The sequence below is a fragment of the Esox lucius genome, chromosome 5, assembly GCF_011004845.1.
Source record: "Esox lucius isolate fEsoLuc1 chromosome 5, fEsoLuc1.pri, whole genome shotgun sequence".
Lineage (NCBI taxonomy): Eukaryota > Metazoa > Chordata > Actinopteri > Esociformes > Esocidae > Esox > Esox lucius.
The window spans coordinates 32,460,467-32,484,378 of record NC_047573.1 but is presented as its reverse complement, the minus strand read 5'-3'; the positions used below and the strand labels follow the sequence as shown (position 1 = coordinate 32,484,378).

The 23,912-nt window shown below is 42.0% G+C and overlaps 1 protein-coding gene across 4 annotated transcripts in view; it reads left to right on the top strand.

Annotated features, from left to right (window-relative positions):
- The window catches only part of spop (speckle type BTB/POZ protein), a 35,514-nt gene extending 12,112 nt beyond the window's left edge, over nt 1–23,402 (top strand). For all 4 annotated transcript variants that reach the window (XM_010904093.3, XM_010904066.3, XM_010904058.3 and 1 more), the window contains 6 exons: nt 3,321–3,448; nt 8,702–8,879; nt 9,005–9,060; nt 10,043–10,165; nt 19,225–19,367; nt 20,594–23,402. In XM_010904093.3, coding sequence (XP_010902395.1) covers nt 3,321–3,448; nt 8,702–8,879; nt 9,005–9,060; nt 10,043–10,165; nt 19,225–19,367; nt 20,594–20,738 — 773 coding nt within the window. In that variant the 3' untranslated portion in view covers nt 20,739–23,402. The remainder of the gene's footprint in view (nt 1–3,320; nt 3,449–8,701; nt 8,880–9,004; nt 9,061–10,042; nt 10,166–19,224; nt 19,368–20,593) is intronic.
- Nucleotides 23,403–23,912: the final 510 nt, after the last annotated feature.

Here is a 23,912-nt window from a genome sequence, read left to right as displayed (position 1 = left end):
GGATTTGGAGAAGGCATTCGACTGTGTCCCTCGCGGTATCCTGTGGAGGGTGCTTCGGGAATATGGGGTCCTGGGTCCTTTGCTAAGGGCTGTCAGGTCCCTGTACAACCGAAGCAGGAGCTTGGTCCGCATTGCCGGCAGTAAGTCAGACTTGTTCCCAGTGCATGTTGGACTCCGGCTGCCCTTTGTCACCGGTTCTGTTCGTAATTTTTATGGACAGAATTTCTAGGCGCAGCCATGGGCCGGATGGTGTCAGGTTTGGGGACCACATAATTTCGTCTCTGCTCTTTGCAGATGATGTTGTCGTGTTGGCCCCTTCTAACCAGGACCTTCAGCATGCACTGGGACGGTTTGCAGCTGAGTGTGAAGCGGTGGGGATGAAAATCAGTACCTCCAAATCCGAGGCCATGGTCCTCAGTCGGAAAAGGGTGGCTTGCCCACTTCAGGTTGGTGGAGAGTGCCTGCCTCAAGTGGAGGAGTTTAAGTATCTAGGGGTCTTGTTCACGAGTGAGGGAAGGATGGAACGGGAGATTGACAGACGGATCGGTGCAGCTTCTGCAGTAATGCAGTCGATGTATCGGTCTGTCGTGGTGAAGAAAGAGCTGAGCCGCAAGGCGAAGCTCTCTATTTACTAGTCAATCTACGTTCCTACTCTCACCTATGGTCATGAGCTTTGGGTCATGACCGAAAGGACAAGATCCCGGATACAGGCGGCCGAAATGAGCTTTTTCCGCAGGGTGGCCGGGCGATCCCTTAGAGATAGGGTGAGAAGCTCGGTCACCCGGGAGGAGCTCAGAGTAGAGCCGCTGCTCCTCCACATCGAGAGGGGTCAGCTGAGGTGGCTTGGGCATCTGTTTCGGATGCCTCCGGAACGCCTTCCTGGGAAGGTGTTCCGGTCCCGTCCCACCGGGAGGAGACCCCGGGGAAGACCTAGGACACGCTGGAGGGACTATGTCTCCCGGCTGGCCTGGGAACGCCTCGGTGTCCCCCCGGAAGAGCTGGAGGAAGTGTCTGGGGAGTGGGAATTCTGGGCATCCCTGCTTAGACTGCTGCCCCCGCGACCCGGCCCCGGATAAGCGGAAGAAGATGGATGGATGGTACAATTGCGGAGACTCTCATTTTGCCGGCCGCGCAAGACGTGCAGAATAATGATAGGTGATAGTGCCGCAGCCAGGCTCAGTGCAGTACCACTGTCCAATGACACAGTCGCTAGGAGAATTTCAGACATGTCTAATGATGTCAGAGAGCAACTGATAGAGTTCATAAAAAAGAGTCCTTACTACGTGCTGCAGCTGGACGAATCCACTGATATTGCTGGGCAGGCACAGCTCCTCACCTATGTCAGGTATCTGCGGGACAAGGCGATTAAGGAGGATGTCCTGTTTTGCCGGCCTCTTCAGTCACACACTACAGGAGAAGCCATCTTCAATGTCCTTGATATTTTTCTCTGTGAAAATGGTTTGACTTGGGACCGATGCATTGGCTAATGCACGGATGGTGCGCAGGCAATGACGGGCCATGAGCATGGCCTAGCTGCTCGCGTTCAGCAAGTAGCTCCACTTGTGAAATGGACACATTGCATGGTCCATCGCGAAGCACTAACTGCTAAAAAAATGCCAGTTCTCCTTGCCTCCGTGCTGAACCAATCCGTGAAAATGATAAATCTCATCAAATCACGGCCGCTAAACTCTCGCTTGTTTGGGGTCCTCTGCCAGGAGATGGGGGCAGGGCACGAACAGCTGCTTCTGCACACTGAAGTTCGCTGGCTCTCCAGGGGGCGGGTGTTAGAGCGGTTGTATGAGCTACGAGAGGAGGTGAAGTGTTTTTTGACAGAAATCAGATCTGGTGAAGCACCTGGATGACATTATGTGGCTTGCGTCTCTGTCCTATTTGGTTGATATATTTGACCGCTGTCTTTGCAAGGCCGCGAAACTCATATTTTGCTCCTTGCAGACAGAGTGGACTCCTTCACACAAAAACTTGACCTCTGGAATGGCCGCATCAGTAGAGGGAACTGCGACATGTTCCCCAGCCTTGCAGACTTTATCACTGATGCAGGCACGTCACACGATTTCTCCTCTCTATTTCAGTCAGCGTCTGAGCACCTGTCAGCAATGAGAGAACAACTTGCGACGTACTTTAAAGAGGATTATCGCTCTTTTGAGTGGGTTCGAGATTAATTTGTGTGCACAGCAAACGAGCTGTCAATTGATATGCAGGAACAGCTTATTGAGCTGAAGAGTGACAGTAGGCTGAAGGAACTCTTTACCTCCTGCCCTCTTTCATCATTCTGGGCAGCTTTGATGCAGGAATACCCTCAACTCTGTGATTTCGCCTTGAAGATTCTCCTCCCTTTCGCATCGACATATTTGTGGGAGGCAGGATTCTCAAATGACTGCAATCAAAACGCAATACAGCAATCGGGCACAAATCGAGGATGATTTGAGGCTATGTTTATCAGACATTGCGCCAAGAATTGAGGATCTTTGCAAGGCAAACAGGCTCAGATCTCACATTAACATCACCTACCTGCAAGCTTCTGCATTTTTTACAGATGATATGCCTATTATTAAGCCTAGTAATAATAACAATAATAGAGCATTCATTCATATCAGAGGTCTGCTGCCAATTCCCAATTATAGCCATAGCCTAGTAATGATAATAGGCCTGATGGTGATGGTGATGATGATAATACCGACAATAAAGCATGTAACCTCATAATTATATAGCAATAGCCAAGTAATGATAATAGGCCTACTACTACTCCTAATAATAATAATAAAATATATAACAAAATAATAATAATAATAATGCCTGCAAGCTCACATTAGAAGTCTGGTGCTATTGCCAATTATAACAATAGCCTAGTAATGATAATAGGCCTACCTACCACTACTGATGAGTATAATCATAATGTGTGGGCCTAAAAATAATAGCCTAGGGGGCTATTTATCTATCTATCTATCTATCTATGCAAGGTTGTGTAGTGGGGGTGGTGCCGAGAAGGGGGGCCCCAATTGCAATGAACCAGCTTTGGGGGGGCCCAGCTTGCAAAAGGTTGAGAACCCCTGCATTAGACAACCGTTTGCGTGTTTTCCCACGCTCTGTCCTGAAGCCTCCCTCAAATACACCTTAAGGTTTATAGCCTAGCACTACACAACTGATTCAAATAATCAAAGTATAATGATGATTTGATTTGAGTCAGCTGTGCTCCTGGGGCAAAAAGTCAAACATGCATCCCAGGACAGAGTTTGGGAAACCCAGCTTTAGTCTATTTATAAATAGGTTTCTCTAACACATCTCTCTCCTTGGCTTTGCAGAAAGCCAGAGAGCATATCGGTTTGTTCAGGGGAAGGACTGGGGCTTCAAGAAGTTCATCCGCCGAGACTTCCTGTTGGACGAGGCCAACGGTCTTCTGCCAGACGATAAGCTTACCTTGTTCTGTGAGGTAAGACCCCGTTCCACTAAATGAGCACCACTTAAAAGCCGAGGTCTAGAATCAGTCATCTTCAGAAATGTGAACTGTTTTTGCCGGACTGCGTAAGCAGAGCCGGCCTAGAAGAGCGAATGTCTCTGACTGACTGAATGACTACCCCTTTTTAAATAGCGTCGTTGTTAGAGACGCTGGCTCCGGGAACAACAGGTCCTGCGTTCGCCTCCCGTAATAGTAAGAAGCGCATTACTTCACTGGCTACAAAACTTCGCTGGCCCTAACCCTACGTAGCTATGTAATAGGAAGCCTAAAATAAAACAGTTCTGGTGGATATTAGGATTTGTTCAGGATAGACAAACACTTTGCTGGCTACATGATTCTCTCGTCTTTTCACTTGTAAATGTGAAGCTCGGTGGCATAGTGGTTAACGACGCTACCTTTCCTGTGGGCAACGCAGGTTCGATTCTCGAGCGGCCAGACACCGTCAACCCTCTCAATTGTGGGCCGGCTGAACTAGGCTTGCCTGGTTTCTTGTTCAGGTGTCTACGTGGTGAAATTTCCACTACGTAGATTGTTTAACAAAACCATTTGTTAAACAATCAAATGGGAAGGTTAATAACCTACACAATTTGTGTATGTTAAATTCTAGTGGCCTGTTTTGGAATCCTCTGTATCACAGCTACTCATGTCTCTCTAAGGTTTATTGTGCTGCCGCAGTTGACATTGTTTGTCATTTATAAAAATAATTGCTGGGTTGATGTGGCTTTTTTCTTTGTGTCTTTGGTGCAAATTGGAAACTTTGCTCATGTACAGTACCTGTCAACAGTTTGGACTCTTTTGGATTTCTTCAGTTTTTCCATACTGTCGATTAACAGAAGACATCAAAACTATGAAATAACACATGGAATTCTGTAGCAACCCAAAAACCTCTGATATTGTAGATGGTTCAAAGTAACCACCTTTTGCCTTGATATCAGCTTTGCACAATCTTTGTGTTTTCTCAACCAGCTTCATGAGTTTGTCACCTGGAATGCATTTCTGTTAACCGTTGTGCCATGTTAACAGTTAATTTGTGAAATGTATTTCTTTCTTAATGGGTTTGAGCCAATCATTTATGTTGAGACAAGACTGTCTATTGTATTTGTCCTTGGCAAGAACAGCTCAAATAAGCAAAGAAAAACTACAGTCAGTCATTATTTTAAGACATGAAGGTTTGTCAATACGAATGTTTAAGAACTTAGAATGTTTCTTTATGCGCAGTTGCAAAAATCATGAAATGCTATGAGGAGACTTGTGAGGACTGCCACAGGAAAGGAAGAACCTGAGTTACTTCTGCTGCATTTCAATTGACTGTTGTTACATCACAGTAAAAATTCCGGCTCTCACAGACCTGTTAGTTTTTCTTTAATAAGCCCTCCTGTTCTCTACTCATTACCTGTATTAACTGCACTTGTTTGAACTCGTTACCTGTATAAAAGACACCTGTCCACACACTCAGTCAAACAGACTCCAACCTCTCCACAATGGCCAAGGCCAGAGAGCTGTGTAAGGACATCAGGGATAAAACTGTAGACCTACACAAGGCTGGGATGGGCGGCTACAGGACAATAGGCAAGCAGCTTGGTGAGAAGGCAACAACTGTTGGCGCAATTATTAGAAAATGGAAGAAGTTCAAGATGACAGTCAATCTCCTTTGGTCTGGGGCTCCATGGAAGATCTCACCTCGTGGGGCATCAATGATCATGAGGAAGGTGAGAGATCAGCCCAGTACCCGGCAGGACCTGGTCAATGACCTGAAGAGAGCTGGGACCACAGTCTCAAAGAAAACCATTAGTAACACACTGACCCGCACACTCCCCCTTCTCAAGCCAGCGTATGTCCAGGCCCGTCTGAAGTTTGCCAAGGACCATCTGCATGATCCAGAGGAGGAATAGGAGAAGGTCATGTGGTCTGATGCTTTTTGGTCTAAACTCCACTCGCCGTGTTTGGAGGAAGAAGGATGAGTACAATCCCAAGAACACCATCCCAACGGTGAAGCATGGAGGTGGAAACATCATTCTTTGGGGATGCTTTTCTGCCAAGGGGACAGGAAGACTGCACCGTATTGAGGGGAGGATGGAAGGGCCATGTATCGCGAGATCTTTGCTAACAACCTCCTTCCCTCAGTAAGAGCATTGAAAATGGGTCGTGGCTGGGTCTTCCAGCATGACAACGACCTGAAACACACAGCCAAGGCAACTAAGGAGTGGCTCCGTAAGAAGCATCTCAAGGTCCTGGAGTGGCCTAGCCAGTCTCCAGACCTGAACCCAATAGAACATCTTTGGAGGGAGCTGAAAGTCTGTATTGCCCAGCGACAGCCCCGAAACCTGAAGGATCTGGAGAAGGTCTGTATGGAGGAGTGGGCCAAAATCCCTGCTGCAGTGTGTGCAAACCTGGTCGAGAACTACAGGAAACGTATGATCTCTGTAATTGCAACCAAAGGTTTCTTTACCAAATATTAAGTTCTGCTTTTCTGATGTATCAAATTACGTATGATTTTTAAGTAATTTTCTGGATTTTTGTTTTAGGTTCCCTCACTCACAGTTGAAGAGTACATATGATACAAATTACAGACTTCTACATGCTTTGTAAGTGGGAAAACCTGCAGAATTGGCAATGTATCAAATATCCCCCCACTGTAGTGCAACTATTTAAGAATAACGAGTTTGGGCATCTCATCATCTACGGTACAAAATATAATAAAAAAATTCAGAGAATCCGGAGATATCTCTGTATGACAGGGACAAGGCTGAAAACCAATATTGGGTGGTCATGATCTTCAAGCCCTCAGATGGCACTGCATTAAAAACAGATGTGATTAAGTTGTTTGAAAGCACTGCTTGGTTGCAGGAAAACTTCTGGAAACCATTATCTGTGAACAAGGTATAAAACTCAACCATGCAAAGAAGAAACCATATATAAAAAAGACCCAGAACTGCCGATGCCTTCTCTGGGCCTGAGCTCATGTAAGATGGACTGAGGCATGTGGTCTGACAAATCAATTTTCAATTATTGTTTGGAATCATGGATGCCATTTCCTCCGGACTAAAGAGGAGAGGGACCATCCAGCTTATCAATGTACTGTTCAAATGCCAGCATCCATGATTAATGGACATGGTTGATTTGCACATCTGTGAAGGCACCATTAATGCTGAACAATATATACAGGTTTTGGAGCAACATATGCTGCCATCCAGATTACATCTTTTTCAGGGAAGGCCTTGCTTATTTCAGCAAGACAATGCCAAACCACATTCTGCACATATTACAACAGCATTGCAAAATGTAGACGAGTCTGTGTGCTAAACTGGCCTGCCTGCAGTCCAGACCTGTCACCCATTGAAAACATTTGGTGCATTAAGAAAGGGAAAAAGTAGACATCGGAGCCCCGGACTGTTGAGCAGCTGAAATCCTATATCAAGCAAGAATAGGAAAATATTTTACTTTCAAAACTACAGCAGTTGGTCTCCTCCGTTCCCAAACACTTACAGAGTTTTGTTAAAATAAGCGGTGATGCAACACCGTGTTAAACATGTCAGCAACACGTTTTCAAAACATTGGCACAGGGGCATCAAATTCTAAATGGGCATGTATTTTTCCAAAAACGATACAATTTCTATACAATACAATTTTCTGTTTCAATATTTATTTTCCTGTCTTTGTAGTGTTCTTTTAAATTGTGGGATAAATGATTTGCATATCATTGCACTCAGTTTTTATTTATATTTTAGTCCGAACCACTGTTTAGGTTTTCATATAAATGTTTGTCATCACAATTATAATCTGCATTCATTATTGCAACCTGCATCCAATTAGCAGTTATAAACAGTTATTTATAATTCAGCCTTTTTTTGCTCTGCGTATGTAAACAGCTGTTGGTCAGGGCATTTTGTTGCAAGATCGCATATGAAACCAATGATTTTGTAGAAATCCACCACAAACCGTTCGACTCAACAGTGCAGTTGAACGAGGGGCTAAAAAGTTACTCTCAAGTCCGTAAACAGTAGTTAAACAATTACTAATTGTTTGCAAACTGCACATTGCGAGTTGCAACAGTTGCAGAGATTGCTGGCTTCTGCTCCAGAGACCTTTCAAGGATCTCCACCACAATATTCTGCTGGGTTGCCACATCAGTGGTCCTTTACGCATTAAGCCAATTGTGTAAAGGCAGATCTTGCAACTTCTGTTTCTTTTTAATCTCATGACTGGCCTTAGTGTTCTGTGAAAATAGGTTGCGAAGGGCCTTCCCTGACCAAGCAAGCGTGCGATTGCTGGATGTATGAGAGCAGACTGTGAGGGTAGGTTTAATGGGTGTGAAACAGCCACCTTGAAGCAGCTCCATCCATGCCACAGCACATATCTTATTGGCCGCACTGTCCGTCACAATGGCTGGTTCTTTTCTGTTTTCTTTTTTGACATTACAGCTCTTGTGATCTGCATATTTCAGCTATGAATTGGCCTGTGCTTGAAATCGGCTCATCCCTTCATTCATCAACAAGTTGCTCTGGATAAGAGCGTCTGCCAAATTACTTTAATTCAAATGCTATCATTGGACTTAGATATCTGTAAAACATCTTAAACAGGTTTTTGTTGCTACAATTTTTGCAACAATTTGGTGCGTAAATAAATGTTTAACTAGTTACTTCTAAAATGCTGAATGTGTGATGTATGTTTGCTGTTCCATTGTTCTCAGCTTCATGAGAATTTTTAGAGTTGCAGGTAGCAAACATGTCTGTCATCTTGGAAAAATGTGTTGAATTTCAAGAAATTGTCTTAACCATTATCAAGACAGGGAGGGGCCGCTAAAATTCAGTGGGGTGATGGAACGATATTGCCTATCGCGTACAGCCTTGCATCTTACCACACCTGCCCCAAAGAAAAAAATAATTGCAAAGGTGTTCGCATTGTTTAAATTGCACCGTGTGGCATGAAACAGCATACTGTCTAACCCCTTTCTTGCAAGGAGAGTCCATCGAAACTGCATTATGGCAGTGGCTATGACATGTTATTAAACCATTTAGCAATTTCACTGACAGACAGCTTTTTCCAAAAGTTTAATTATATGGATTTTTTTTTCTCTACTGGTGGAACATAGCCCTTGACTGGAGGTGAAGTATCATGATTTGTGTTTCTGGTGGTGAATTACAACTAAAGAGGGTTAATCCATTGAGTACATAAACACACCTCAGGTTGGTTTGGCAGGCTGACATACTCTCTCTGTATTCTTAGGTAAGTGTGGTGCAGGACTCTGTAAACATCTCCGGTCAGAATACCATGAATATGGTGAAGGTGCCGGACTGCAGACTTGCTGACGAGCTGGGCGGGCTATGGGAGAACTCACGCTTCACAGACTGCTCCCTGTGTGTGGCCGGGCAGGAGTTCCAGGCCCACAAAGCCATCCTGGCAGGTATGGACACAGGCAGGCAGACAGACACTACACATGCCCACACATAAACAAAATGCAAACACTTAATATTTATTAGAGCCTGTTGGTGTAATTAATCAAAGATATCTTTGATTTCTTTTCCTCAGCTCGCTCTCCTGTGTTTAGTGCCATGTTTGAGCATGAGATGGAGGAAAGCAAGAAGGTGAGTCTGAGGCAGCTTTCTTTAATCTTTCTTCACTTGGATCAGAGGTGTCAAACCGGTTCCACATTGGGCTGAGTGTTTGCCGGTTTTCGCTCTCACGTGGTACTTGATTGATTAATCAGGTCACTAATTGGTTTGGTCTTACTCTCACCTGGTTTAAGTCTGAACTGGGAACCAATTTAAAGGAAAAACAAAAAATCTGTTTGAAGCCACTAACTTAGATGCTAGTAAAACTCAATGGATCTCATATTCAGTGTGGACCTTTTTAGGGCTTTGTCCTATGTTTCTACGTATAAAACAATAATGCTTATTAGAAATAATTACAATAACAAGTCCTCTTGTGCAATAAGTCTATAACCATGCATTGTTACATTCTATGAAACATGTCTGGGCTCTTTGTTTCAGTATCAGCAGACAATTGCAGTCTTTCAGTACAAGGGGGGAGAGATTTTGCAGCCAGTTCAATTGCACAAAGCTTTTGGGCAGAACTCCACTATAGGGTTCCTAAAATTAAATAGTCTCTCGCTGTATACCAGGTCAACACTTCATCCTTTGCTGTCAAAGCAGTATGAGTCCAGGAATTGCGTTTCTTGTCCTTTGAGCTGGTAACAATAAGAAATGAAATTGTGAAGGATTCTCCAGCGGTTCTGTCTACAATGCTATTGCAGAGAAGAGATACTTTTAAAATATTTTTTTTGTTTTGTTTACCAAGAACAATTTTTAGATGGAGCAATATAATTTTCGAATTAGCTTAAAAAAACAATGTAAAAAGTTGTCCACCTTGCGAATTGTTGACACTAAAATCAATGATGAAGTGTGAGGAGCAGCAATTTCTCTTGTAGATTAGTGTGATTTTATGTTTGATAGGGTTGCTCTTAAAGTGCATACATTATTCCACCTTGGCTTCATTTAACACAGATATTAAACACACCATGTCTCTCTGTCACTTTCTCTGCCTTACCACTTTTCTCCAACCTGTTAGAACCGAGTGGAGATCAATGACGTGGAGCCGGAGGTCTTCAAAGAAATGATGTGTTTCATCTACACAGACAAGGCCCCCAATTTGGACAAGATGGCAGATGATCTTCTAGCAGCCGCTGACAAGGTATGGGAAAAAATGGAATGGAAATGTTTAATATTATTTATTTTGCCCTAGAATTTCATAGTAAATTTAATTAACCACCTCATCTACTAGCTTTGAATATTTGAATGAGCTGTGTATTGCTAGGGCAGGGGTTTTCTACCTTATTCCAGGAGAACCAAAGCACTTTTGTGTTTTGTTTCTGGCCTGTTACGATTATCTAATTCAGTATCCAAGTTGAAACTTGTATATTATATTAATTCATTGCACACAGACTGATATATTTCAAATGTTTATTTATTTTAATTGTGATGATTACAACTGACAACTAATGAAAATCTCATTCAGTAACTCAGAAAATTAGAATATTACTTAAGACCAATACAAAAAAAGGATTTTTAGAAATTTTGGCCAACTGAAAAGTATGAAAATGAAAAGTATGAGCATGTACAGCACTCAATACTTAGTTGGGGCTCCTTTTGCCTGAATTACTGCAGCAATGCGGCGTGGCATGGAGTCGATCAGTCTGTGGCACTGCTCAGGTGTTATGAGAGCCCAGGTTGCTCTGATAGTGGCCTTCAGCTCTTCTGCCTTGTTGAGTCTGGCGTATCGCATCTTCCTCTTCACAATACCCCATAGATTTTTTATAGGGTTAAAGTCAGGCGAGTTTGCTGGCCAATTAAGAACAGGGGTACCATGGTCCTTAAACCAGGTACTGGTAGCTTTGGCACTGTGTGCAGGTGCCAAGTCCTGTTGGAAAATGAAATCTGCATCTCCATAAAGTTGGTCTGCAGCAAGAAAGCATGAAGTGCTCTAAAACTTCCTGGTAGATGGCTGGGTTGACCTTGGACCTCAGAAAACACAGTGGACCAACACCAGCAGATGACATGGCACTCCAAACCATCACTTACTGTGGGAACTTTACACTGGACTCCAAGCAATGTGGATTCTGTGCCTCTCCTCTCTTCCTCCAGACTCTGGGACCTTGATTTCCAAAGGAAATGCAAAATGTACTTTCATCAGGGAACATAGCAGCAGTCCAGTCCTTTTTGTCTTTAGCCCAGGCGAGACGCTTCTGATGCTGTGTCTTGTTCAAGAGTGGCTTGACACAAGGAATGCGACAGCTGAAACCCATGTCTTGCATATGTCTGTGCGTGGTGGTTCTTGAAGCACTGACTCCAGCTGCAGTCCACTCTTTGTGAATCTCCCCCACATTTTTGAATGGGTTTTGTTTCACAATCCTCTCCAGAGTGCGGTTATCCCTATTGCTTGTACACTTTTTTTCTACCACATCTTTCCCTTCCCTTCACCTCTCTATTAATGTGCTTGGACACAGAGCTCTGTGAACAGCCAGCCTCTTTAGCAATGACCTTTTGTGTGCCCTCCTTGTGCAAGGTGTCAATGGTTGTCTTTTGGACAGCTGTCAAGTCAGCAGTCTTCCCCATGATTGTGTTGCCTACAGAACTAGACTGAGAGAACATTTAAAGGTATTTGCAGGTGTTTTGGGTTAATTAGCTGATTAGAGTGTGGCACCAGGTGTCTTCAATATTGAAACTTTTCACTATAATATTCTAATTTTCTCAGATACTGAATTTGGGGTTTTCATTAGTTGTCAGTTTTCATCAATATTAAAAGAAAAAACACTTGAAATATATCAATCTGTGTGGAATGAATGTATACATGTTTCACTTTTTGAATGGAATTAAGCAACTTTTTGATGATATTCTAAGTTTATGACCAGCACCTGTATGTATAGTTCACTGATCAAAAAAATTAAGGGAACACTTAATCATCACGGTATAACACCAAGTAGGGATGGGCAAGGATATAGTCGAATATCCAAAAATAATTTAGTATTCCAGCACTTGTGTGTATTAAAAAAAGAAAGTAATGCCATGGCCTAGGCTAAATGTATTTTTGTGGTTGAAATATACAGACCTGAATGTTATTGCAATCTTGATTTCTTTTTAAAAAAAATTACATGTGATGATATACCATGACAAAAACAATTATTAATGTTTATTTAATTTTTTTATAACGTGCTCCTTCACACATTTGTTGTTTACGATTGGTAGTAGTGTGGTGGAGCCCAGTCACTCAGAATGATGCAATATATACAGCATAGCCTACTGTTAGCAAGTGGATGAAAGTTAACTAATTCAAGGGGAGATGGAATATATTTATTGAATTGATGTTAACTACAGAAAATGGATTTGGCCACAAAATGCTACGTAAAGTTAGGCGGTGGAATCTAACGCTGTTGAGAGTGCAGAAAACTGTAAGTTAAGCAAATGGAAGATAGCTGGCTAGCTTAGTTTAATAGCCTTGTTAGACTCCAAAAAACTAAATGTTATGTGCAGATTAATATTGTCCTCTAGTCTGACACATGAATGGCCATTAAGCCAATGTTAATGGGAACCAGACCCACTCCTTTGCGCGTTATGTAGCAGCGCTCATGTTGTATTTGTAGTTTTTAATTACATATACAGTGGATATAAAAAGTCTACACACCCCTGTTAAAATGCCAGGTCTTTGTGATGTAAAATAATTAGACAAAGATAAATAATGTCAGAACTTTTTCCACCTTTTAATGTGACCTATAATGTGAACAAATCAATTGAAAAAACAAACTGAAATCTTCGAGGGGGAAACATTTTAAATAAAAACCTAACAATAACCTGGTTGCATAAGTGTACACACCCTCTTATTACTGTGTATGTGGCTGTGTTAAGAATTAACCAATCACATTCAAACTCATGTTAAATAGATGTAATTCCGCACTTGCCATTATTTAAAGTGACTCGGATTAATCACAAATAATTCAGCTGTTCTAGTAGGATTTTCCTGACATTTTCTTAGTTGCATCTCAGAGCAAAAGCCATGGTCTGCAGAGAGCTTCCAAAGTTTCAGAGGGATCTCATTGTTGAAAGATATCAGTCAGGAGAAGGGTACAAAAGAATTTCCGAGTCATTAAATATACCATGGAACACAGTAAAGACAGTCATCATCAAGTGGAGAATATATGGCCCAACAGAGACATTACCAAGAACTGGACGACCCTCCAAAATTGAAAAGACGAGAAAACTGATCAGCGAGGCTTCCAAGAGGCCTACAGCAACATTAAAAGATCTGCAGGAATTTCTGGCAAGTACTGGCTGTGTGCTACATGTGACAACAATCACCCGTATTCTTCATATGAATGGGCTATAGGGTAGGGTGGCAAAATGAAAGCCTTTTCTTACAAAGAAAAACATCCAAGCCTGGCTGAGGTTTGCAAAAACAAACATCAAGTCCCCCAATAGCACGTGGGAAAATGTGTTATGGTCTGATGAAACCAAGGTTGAACTTTTTGGCCATAATTCCAAAAGGTATGTTTGGCGCAAAAACAACACTGCACATCACCCAAAGAACACCATACCCACACTGAAGCATGGTGGTGGCAGAATCATGCTTTCTGGGACTGGGGCCTTAGTCAGCGTTGAAGGAATTATGAACAGTTCCAAATACCAGGCAATTTTGGCACAAAATCTTCAGGCGTCCGTTAGAAAGCTGAAGATGAAGTTCACCTTTCAGCACGACAACGACCCAAAGCACACATCCAAATCCACAAAAGCATGGCTTCACCAGAAGAAGATTAACGTTTTGGAATGGCCCAGCCAGAGCCCAGACCTGAATCCAATTGAACATCTGTGGGGTGATCTGAAGAGGGCTGTGTACAGAAGTCCTCGCAATCTGACAGATTTGGAGTTCATTTGCAAAGAAGAGTGGGCAAATATTGCCACGTCAAGATGTGCCATGCTAATAGAGTGCTGTAATAAAATCAAAAGGTGCTTCAACAAAGTATTAGTTTAAGGGTGTGTACACTTAGGCAAACCAGGTTATTGTGAGTTTTATATTTTACATTTTTCCCTGTCAAAGATTTCAGTTTTTTTTTCAATTGAATTGTTCACATTATATGTCACATTTATAAATGGAAAAAGTTCTCACATTTTTTATCTTTGTCTCATTCTTTCACATCACAAGAACCTGGCGTTTTAACAGGGGTGTGTAGACTTTTTATATACACTATTCAGAGTCCAATGCACAACCCAAACATCAAGTAAATTAAACTTCAGAGATATCAATCTGTCCAGTTAGGAATGCTAAGCAATTGTGAATCAGTGTCACCTGTTTTGGTGAAAGTGACAGCAGGTGAACTGGAGAGGCAACAGCAAGACAACCCCCAAAAAGGGAATGTTTTTGCAGGTGGTGGCTACAGATAATTGCTCTCTTCTTATCCTTCCAGACTGATTGTTTTCTAGTTTTGCATTTTGCTAGTGTCCTTGTCACTACAGGTGGCATGAGGACCCGCCGTCCTCTATTGGGACCTGTCCTCACAGCCCAACACTGTGCAGCTCGATTGGCATTCGCCCGAGAACACCAAAATTGGCAGGTCGCCATTGGTGCCCCGTTCCCTTCACAGATGAGAACAGGTTCACACTGTGCATGTGACATACGTGAAAGAGTCTGGAGACTCCGTGGTGAACGTTATGCTGCCTACAACATCATCTATGACCGGTTTGGCACTGGGTCAGTGATGGTCTGGGGAGGCATATACATGGAGGGTTTCACAGACCTCCACGTGCTAGTTAGTAGTCCCCTGACTGCTGTTAGGTACTGGGATGATATCGTTAGACCTTATGTTGGTGCAGTGGGCCCTGGGTTCCTCCTGGTGCAGGCAATGCCCATCCTCATGTGGCCACAGTATATAGGCAGTTCCTGGATGACGAAGGCATTGATGCCATTGACTGGCCCTCATGTTCCGCAGACCTGAATCCAATTGAGAACCTCTGGGATGTTATGTTTTGGTGCATCCAACACCGCCAAGTAGCGCCACAGACTGTCCAGGAACTCACTGATGTCCTGATCCAAATTCACACAGGTTGGAACACCCTGGGATTTAAATTGTTTATTTTGATTTTCTGAGTTTCTTTGAATCAAGCCCTCAATTGGTTAGTTATTTTGATTTCCATTAACTGTTGATTTGTCATTTCATTCTCAACAAATTAGAGAATGTACAGTAAAGATTTTGGTCTGTAATATATGTTGTTCATGATCCAATGTGTGATTTAAGTGTTCCCTTAATTTATTTTTGTGCGCTGTATATAAATATCTTATAATACACATTTGATATTCTTGTCTTTTGGTTTAGGCCAGGTCTACCATGTGTGGTTTAAGCTCAACATTGTGAACTTGCAACAACTTGCTATTTTCTGTAACAGTAAGCTTGGTATAGTACTGTTAGTTCAGGGGTATAGTGTTTAGGTAGCGTGTATGATGATTTCACTGGATATATGTGATGCAAAGCTTTTTCACTATGTGGTGTGGTGGTTAGGTTTTTGTAAGGCTGTTGTAAAGGATTTACAAAAAATTGTTTGTAATCATAATGGATATAAAACATGGCGGACTGTGTGAGGTGACAAAAGATTACTTTAGGAAAGCTCTGCAGCTGTGAAGTGTAGTCAAAATAATTACTAGCCTACTGTCAGACATCTCACATGACTTTTCGTACATCTGATTCAGCATTGCTGAAATACTTTATAAAACTTAATTAGCTACAAAATCTAGTTTGAAAGCACTAGCGATTTGAGTTCCGCCCAATGGGCTTAAATCCTTTGTCATTATAGTGAGAGCTGGCGAGGTGCGCACACAGCAGAGTGAGAGTGTACTGATGTAGTTCAAATACCTGTGTATATTTTCTGGGACTTTGGGGCTAAAATATATGCAAATCGTATGTAGAATTTCATTAAACTGCATTTTCCATGCTCGACTTACTACACTTAGTGGCCATTTGTTTAACACCTATCTACACTGAACAAAATTCTAAACGCAAAAGTTTTGTTTTTGCCCCCATTTATCATGAGCTGAACTCAAAGATCTAAGACTTTCTCTATGTACACAAAAGGCCTATTTCTCTCAAATATTGTTCACAAATCTGTCTAAATCTGTGTTAGTGAGCACTTCTCCTTTGCCGAGATAATCCATCCACCTCACAGGTGTGGCATATCAAGATTCTATATTAGACATCATGATTATTGCACAGGTGTGCCTTAGCCTGGCCACAATAAAATGCCACTTTAAAATGTGCAGTTCCATCACACAGCACAATGCCACAGATGTCACAAGTTTTGAGGGAGCGTGTAGTTGGCACGCACCAGCCCAGGGTCTCCACATCCAGCATCTTCACCTCCAAGGTCGTCTGAGACCAGCCACCCGGACAGCTGCTGCAACAATCGGTTTGCATAACCAAAGAATTTCTGCACAAACTGTCACAAACCGTCTCAGGGTAGCTCATCTGCATGCTCGATGAATCACGGTTTTCACTGTAACGGGCAGATGGCAGACAGCGTGTATGGCGTCGTGTGGGTGAGCGGTTTGCTGATGTCAACGTTGTGGATCGAGTGGCCCATGGTGGCGGTAGGGTTATGGTATGGGCAGGTGTGTGTTATGGACAACGAGCACAGGTGCATTTTATTGATGGCATTTTGAATGCACAGAGATACCGTGACGAGATCCTGCGGCCCATTGTTGTGCCATTCATCCACGACCATCACCTCATGTTGCAGCATGATAATGCACGGCCCCATGTTGCAAGGATCTATACACAATTCCTGGAAGCTGAAAACATCCCAGTTCTTGCATGGCCAGCATACTCACCGGACATGTCACCCATTGAGCATGTTTGGGATGCTCTGGATCGGCGTATATGACCACGTGTTCCAGGTCCTGCCAAAATCCAGCAACTTCGCACAGCCATTGAACAGTAGTGGACCAACATTCCACAGGCCGCAATCAACAACCTGATCAACTCTATGCGATGGAGATGTGTTGCACTGCGTGAGGCAAATGGTGGTCACACCAGATACTGACTGGTTTTTGGAACCCCCTTGGACCCCCCCAATACATTGTAACTGCACATTTTAGAGTGGCCTGTTATTGTGGCCAGCCTAAGGCACACCTGTGCAAAAATCATGCTGTCTAATCAGAATCTTGATATGCCACACCTGTGAGGTGGATGGATTATCTCGGCAAAGGAGAAGTGCTTACTAACACAGATTTAGACAGATTTGTGAACAATATTTGAGAGAAATAGGCCTTTTTTGTACATAGAGAAAGTCTTAGATCTTTGAGTTCAGCTCATGATAAATGGGGGCAAAAACAAAACTGTTGCGCTTATAATTTTGTTGAGTTTAGTATTGTGTAGGATTGAGGTGATGCATGCTTTGTGACAAGGCACATTGTCCTGCTGGAAGTATCCTTTTGAAAACGGGTAGACTGTGGTTATAAAAGGGATGCATATGGTCAGCAACAATTGCTTATGCTTTGGCATTCAAATGATGGTCAATTGGCATAAAGGGGCCTAATGTGTGCCAAGAAAATGTTCCCCTCACAATACCACCATCGCCGCCAACCTGAATCAATGATGCAGGGCAGGAATGATTCATGCAGTTTATGCAAATTCTGACCCTACCACCTGCATGTTGCAGCAGAAGTTCCTTTTTCCAATCTTCCATCTGCCCTTGGTGATCACCGGACCACTGTAGCCCCTCCTGTTCTTTGCCCACAGTAGTAGAACAAGGTGTGGTCTTCTGCTGCTGTAGCCCACCCACCCTCAGGTCTAACACGTTGTGACATGCTGTTCTGCGCACCACTGTTGTAAAGAGTGATTGAGTGTTTGTGGCGTTTCTGTCAGCTTGAACAAGTCTGGACATTGTCCTCTGACTTTATCTTTACAAGGTGTTTTTGCCCAAAGAACTGCCACTCACTGGATGCTTTTGGTTTGTCACACCATTCTCTGTGAACTCTAGAGACTACATTACAGTGTGTAAAAATCCCAGAAGGGCAGCTGTTGTTGATATACTGTAACCATATTTTGCACTAACAATCATACCACAGTCAAAGTTACTTAGATCATGCGTTTTTCCAATTGTAAGGTCAAACAAATATTAAACTTCTTGACCCTGTTTGCATGCATCATATGTTTGACTGCAGTTGCATGATTCACTGTTTTGCTATTTGTTTTAATGGATGTCTACCTACTAAAGTGACCACTGAGTGTAAACCAGCCCTTTTGGATTCATTTGAAATGCTACCCCTACCTTTGGGATGTGTGTAAACCAGCCCTTTTGGATTCATTTGAAATGCTACCCCTACCTTTGGGATGTGTGTAAACCAGCCCTTTTGGATTTATTTGAAATGCTACCCCTACCTTTGGAATGAGTAGTTACTGAAAATGTCCTGTAATCCATTGGATACATTTTGCATTAGCTCGCTTGTCTGGTGATGTAGGTTGCTTACCTAAAATATAGCAATCTTTCTGTCTTATCGGTTTGTCTACTACAGAGTACGAAACCATTCCGGCTAGTTAGTCCCTAGATTTAATTTTCAGTTGAACTGGTTAAGTCAGGTGGTTCTTTACAGTTTTTCCCTGTTACAAATGTTCTATTGTCAGTTGTCTTGTTTCTTTTTTTTTTGCTCAATAACAAAGATTGAAGAACTGTACCTTGACATTTAGTTTTGGGAGTATTGGGGAATATTGAGTCTGTAAAAATCCCTTGCCCCCACCTCAGCACTTATACAAACATACAAAGAGCATGTTTTATAGAAGCACGTTTTATAGAAAAACCCTTTGTAATTTGGTGTGTGTGTTTAACCAAGATATCCCTGATAAACAGCTACCACTTTCACTTTAAGGGCAGAAGGTTACCCTGATAAAATAACTACTTGTGTCTGGCAAACAACTTACCAATGAATGCACAAGCTTGAATCGGACTAGTGTAGTAGTTGCAGTTTAAACTCCAACTAACATTAACAAACCATCCAACGTATAAACGAAACCATCCAACGTATAAACGAAATAAATCTCTAGTCAATCAACCTGAAGACTTAGATAGGCTACAATACACACAAAACCATTGTTCCTGGTGACTGGAAACAATTTTAAGGGATTCATAATAGTATATTCCTTGATCTGACTGTCCCCAGCCATTGTATTTCATCTCTCTATACCATGTTCTCTCTCCCTAACCCCTTCTTTCTGTCAGTATGCCCTGGAGAGGCTGAAGGTGATGTGTGAGGACGCTCTCTGCACCAGTCTTTCTGTGGAGAATGCCGCAGAGATCCTCATTCTGGCAGACCTGCACAGTGCTGACCAGCTCAAAACCCAGGCGGTGGACTTCATCAACTAGTAAGTTGATTACTGGGTGTAAATTGTGGAATTACGGGGCACTTTTCTGTAGAAATGTTAAGTTGGATGAGGACTCCTAGCATAATTCCTGTGGTTCCTCCTCAACTGAGGTGTAGAGAGATGATTTGAGTTTGGAAGGAACTGACTTTACAGCTCAGTATATGTGTTGGGTATAGAAAGTCACCACCCCCTTTCAAAATGTTCACCTTTTTTTGCCTTATAGCCTGAAATAAAAATGCATAGTCTGACTTTTTCCAGATTGATTTAGACACAGTAACCGACAAAATCCAAATGAAAATAAAAACATTTTAACAAATCTGAAAATGTATTAAAATATCTTATTTGGATAAGGGAACCCCCCATAGAATTGCAGCTGCAAACTTGCTGAAGTATTACAAACCACTTTCCAGATCACAAATCAAGCTACTTCCAGATCACAAATAATTGGTTTTCCATTTATGATCCTTTGTAGTGATTCTGATTAGTTGAGACTGAAAGCATTTGTTCATAGAGGACTCCACTGCTTAGTAGTGCGATTGAAATCAAAGAATCCGTCGAATACAAATATTTCAAAGACTTTGTCCCTTGCAGAACAGTTAAGACCATTAAGACCGTGTATGATCAGAGAGGCTACCAAGAAGCCAATGGCAACTTTTGAAGGAGCTTTTACGGCAAAGATTGGTCAATGTGTGCATGTGACCAGAATATCATAAGCGTTTCACAAATCTGGACTCTATGGGAGGGTGGCAAGAAAAGACTGTAAGGCAGGTGTGTCCAAACAGTTCCACAGATGGCCGAGTGTCTGCAGGTTTTTGGTTTTTCCTTTAAATTGGTTCCCAGTTCAGACCTAAACAACCATGAGGGTAGAAACTAACCAATTAGTGACCTAATTAATCAATCAAGTACAAGGTGAGAGTGAAAACCTGCAGACGCTCGGCCCTCCATAGAACCGTTTTGACAGCTCTGCTGTAAGGCAAGACAAGGTATACACTTTGAAACGGGGTGGTGAATTTCTGTACCCACTGTATGTGATCTGCCTGTCCATATTACCCCATGGTTTGATATGGACAAGCAGCTGTTCTAACATAATTATCCCCCTCTGTCATTCTCGTTCTCTCACTGCCACCCCCCCCCCCCCCCGTCTCTCTTCTCACCCCCCTCTCTCACTTCATCTCTCTCTTTGTCTCTTACATCTTCCCCCTCTCTTTCCTTCTTTCTCTCTCTAGCCATGCTGCTGAGGTGATGGAGACGGCAGGCTGGAAGTCCATGGTGGCCTCCCACCCTCACTTGGTGGCTGAAGCCTACCGCTCACTAGCCTCGGCCCAGTGCCCCTTCCTGGGGCCGCCCCGGAAGCGCCTCAAACAGTCTTAACACTTGGACAGTGATATTAACTCCTACCCCCCCACACACCCCACCCCACACCTGCAGTTAACACCTGTCTCTGTTCCTTATCTGAACCTGCTGTATTTTAGTGTTTTTCTAAGATGGAGGGAAATGGAAGAGAAAAATGAGGAGAGGACTGCAGATCAGCCTAAAAAAGTGGATGTTTCTTTTACAGCCAGCCGCTAAGTTTAGCTTACGCTAAAAAAACCTGTATCTTCTCAGCTCTGGCTTAAGTGAGGTCTGTGTTTTGTCATTGTGCTCTAATAACCACAAGAAGATCTGCATCTCTACAGGAGATGGTGGGATTGACAAATCCAACCAAACCCACGATAAACACTTTTGATCAGGGAGTATATTAGGAGGACAAAAGCAAAGCAAAGGCCTTTGGTGCCCGTGTAGCTTTTTCCGTCCCTTTCTCTGTTCTCGTTGAGAACTGTAGGTGTTGGTGTCAACCCAAAACGGTGTTAAGGGCAGATTAGACTGGTTAAGTAATGGCAGCATGAAGGACCTGTTCACCATGATGACCATCAAGCCCAGTGCCAAGGGTCTGAAGTCAAGGGCTTATTCAAAGACTGGAGAAAATAAACAAAAGCCTGTTAAAGGAGTGGAAACGTTGCACTAATGTTACAGGTGTCCCCCAGGTCTAACCCCACTGCAGCAGAAGCTATAGAGACTGTAGTGGAGGAGCACCGGACGCAAGCTGAGTGGTCAGAACCCCTGGACGGCCACAGAACAATTCCCTTTAACCCTCAAGCATACATTTTTGGTCATGGCCTGTAGATGTTTTATTAAGTTTATTATTTCAAATCAACTGGATTTTGATTTTTTATTTAGTAATTTAGATATTGAAATGTTGAATACAGCTTAATCATTGTTTAGTGTATACATTTGGACTTAAAACAAAATCCAGTAAAGAACATGTTAATCCGTTAATGACATGGTCTTCATATCTATGTTTATCTGGTGGCATAGTTTATCCAGTCTGTCAGAGGGTGGTGGGGGATCTTTACCAGATCATCTGCAAAGATGTTGTTCTCCATGTGCTAATCTAAGATTGCTCCCCCGTGTACTCATCTCTGATGGGCTTATAATCTAGAGAGAGAACTGTGACGCATTGTCCCAAAAATAAGGATTTTATGATTCCAGGTTTCTATTATCAGGGTGTAGGTGGACCTGCTGCAATGATCTTGACGTGAGGAGATAGAGTCCCTTATGTACTCTGATATGGTTATGACGGGGTATGATTGATTACAAAGTCAATATTACCTTAGATACAGTATACTGTATGCTTAGTTGCCGTCTAGTGTGTCTGTGGTATGAATATTTTGTAGAATTAATACAAACACAGCTATTCTCTGAATGTAAGTTTACGTGCTCTATTAATATGTATTCTTGGGAAGAATTGCTGTTCTATGGAAAATGTTATATAAATACCCAAATTCCTGTAATATCCTCTTTTAAGATTTGACATGTGCAACTTAAGATGTGGGTTGCTATAGAATTTGGTTTGTTGAGGATCTATGTATACAGTTTTAAAGGCATAGTTCATCCAAATTGTAAAGTTACATATCGGTGTCCATAACCTTGTTTGTTCCTCAAGTTAAAATTAACTGAAAGTATGTGAAATTGTGACATTCAACAAAGGTACTTAAAGATAATTGTAATATATTGTGCAAAACAATTGTTACACTAACTTTGTTGCATTTGTGGAATATTCCATTTGAAGTCATTGTATCACTATTAGCATTTTTCATGCATTCTTTTTGTCATTAACATTAAGTGTCTTTATTGAGCCTCAAGATGAATCTAAAATACATTCAGATTTAGGAAATGTGTGAAAAGTGCTAATATCTGTACCAGGATCTAGATGGAATGTTCTCCTGGGAAAGTAAACCAAATGATGGATTGCTGTCAAATCTGCTTACAGAGTAGGGAAACTAATATGTAATTTTGGTGAAGAATAACTTAAGCATGCTGCATTAGCCCATACCACTCCTATTGTTTCACAAACTGTTGATAATCCATGTAAAAAGTGTTAATAGCTTGAGGGTTAAAGCTAAATTATCTACAAAGTAGAGAGGGGATTTAAATAGCAATGCACAACTTAATTTTCTTGGGGGGTGGGGGGGCTCTCTTTGTAGCACTTGAGAAGGTAATCTCGATTTATGTTGGAAAATAACCGAAATTCTGCGTATCCGTTACATTGCAATATCATATTAGGCTTCAATCAGGCTTGTAAATATAATTTTTTCTGATTTACATTCTAGTTTTTCCTCAGAACTGTCTTTGTGGTTTTTCATAAGAATTTGTACAGACACAAAGTATTTTTGAACAATGTAAACAAACATTTTCAACCATGAAATTGAAAAGCGTGGCAGGGGAATTTTATTTTTTACCTTCAACCTGGGGAGAGAAGAATTAAATGAACACGTTTTAATGTTCAAGATAAGCAGAATGTGGTATGATAAAACAATATAAAAAAATAAAAAGTTTGACTACAGTTTTTACCTGGCTGCAAATGAATTTTCATATTATCTTGGGGTAAGGAGCCATTGCTGTTTCTTTCCTGTAGAATTGTCCTATTAATGATCTGTGATACTTCGTTTTTGCTGTTTTCCCCCGCAAAAGGAATAAACCACAGCTATTTTGTAATGAATGCTGCACTGTCTTGTTTCATTGTCCGATTCCTTTTTTTTGTAGGTTTTTCATAAACCTATATGATTAATTCTGATTTGCAAAACCGGACCTGTTCTACCACTTTCTGTTGGTTGGACAGTAATGTGAAAAGAAAATATGGGGCAACCTGTGTTGTGAATCGGGCAATAAACAGTAGGTCAGAGATATTGGTACACTTTATTGGAAAGAATCTGAAAACCTGGAGTTTAATAACCTTTTAAGTGATTCTGAAGGCCTGATGTTCATTCTGGTACCAAGATTAGCTCGTACAGGTTGGTTAAAATGGGGGAAAGGCAAAGATCATGACAGCTCAGGATATAGGGTGTTCACTGTTTTGATGTAATCATTTATCATTTCAAATAGTCTTAAGGCATTTTGAGAATCCTTAAGTTAGTTTCTGGGGGAAATGGAATGGAGCCTTTCAAAGAAAGGACCTACTATTGTTTCTATTTCTTCTGCCTCCTAAACTTTGCTGTTTCTGGCCTG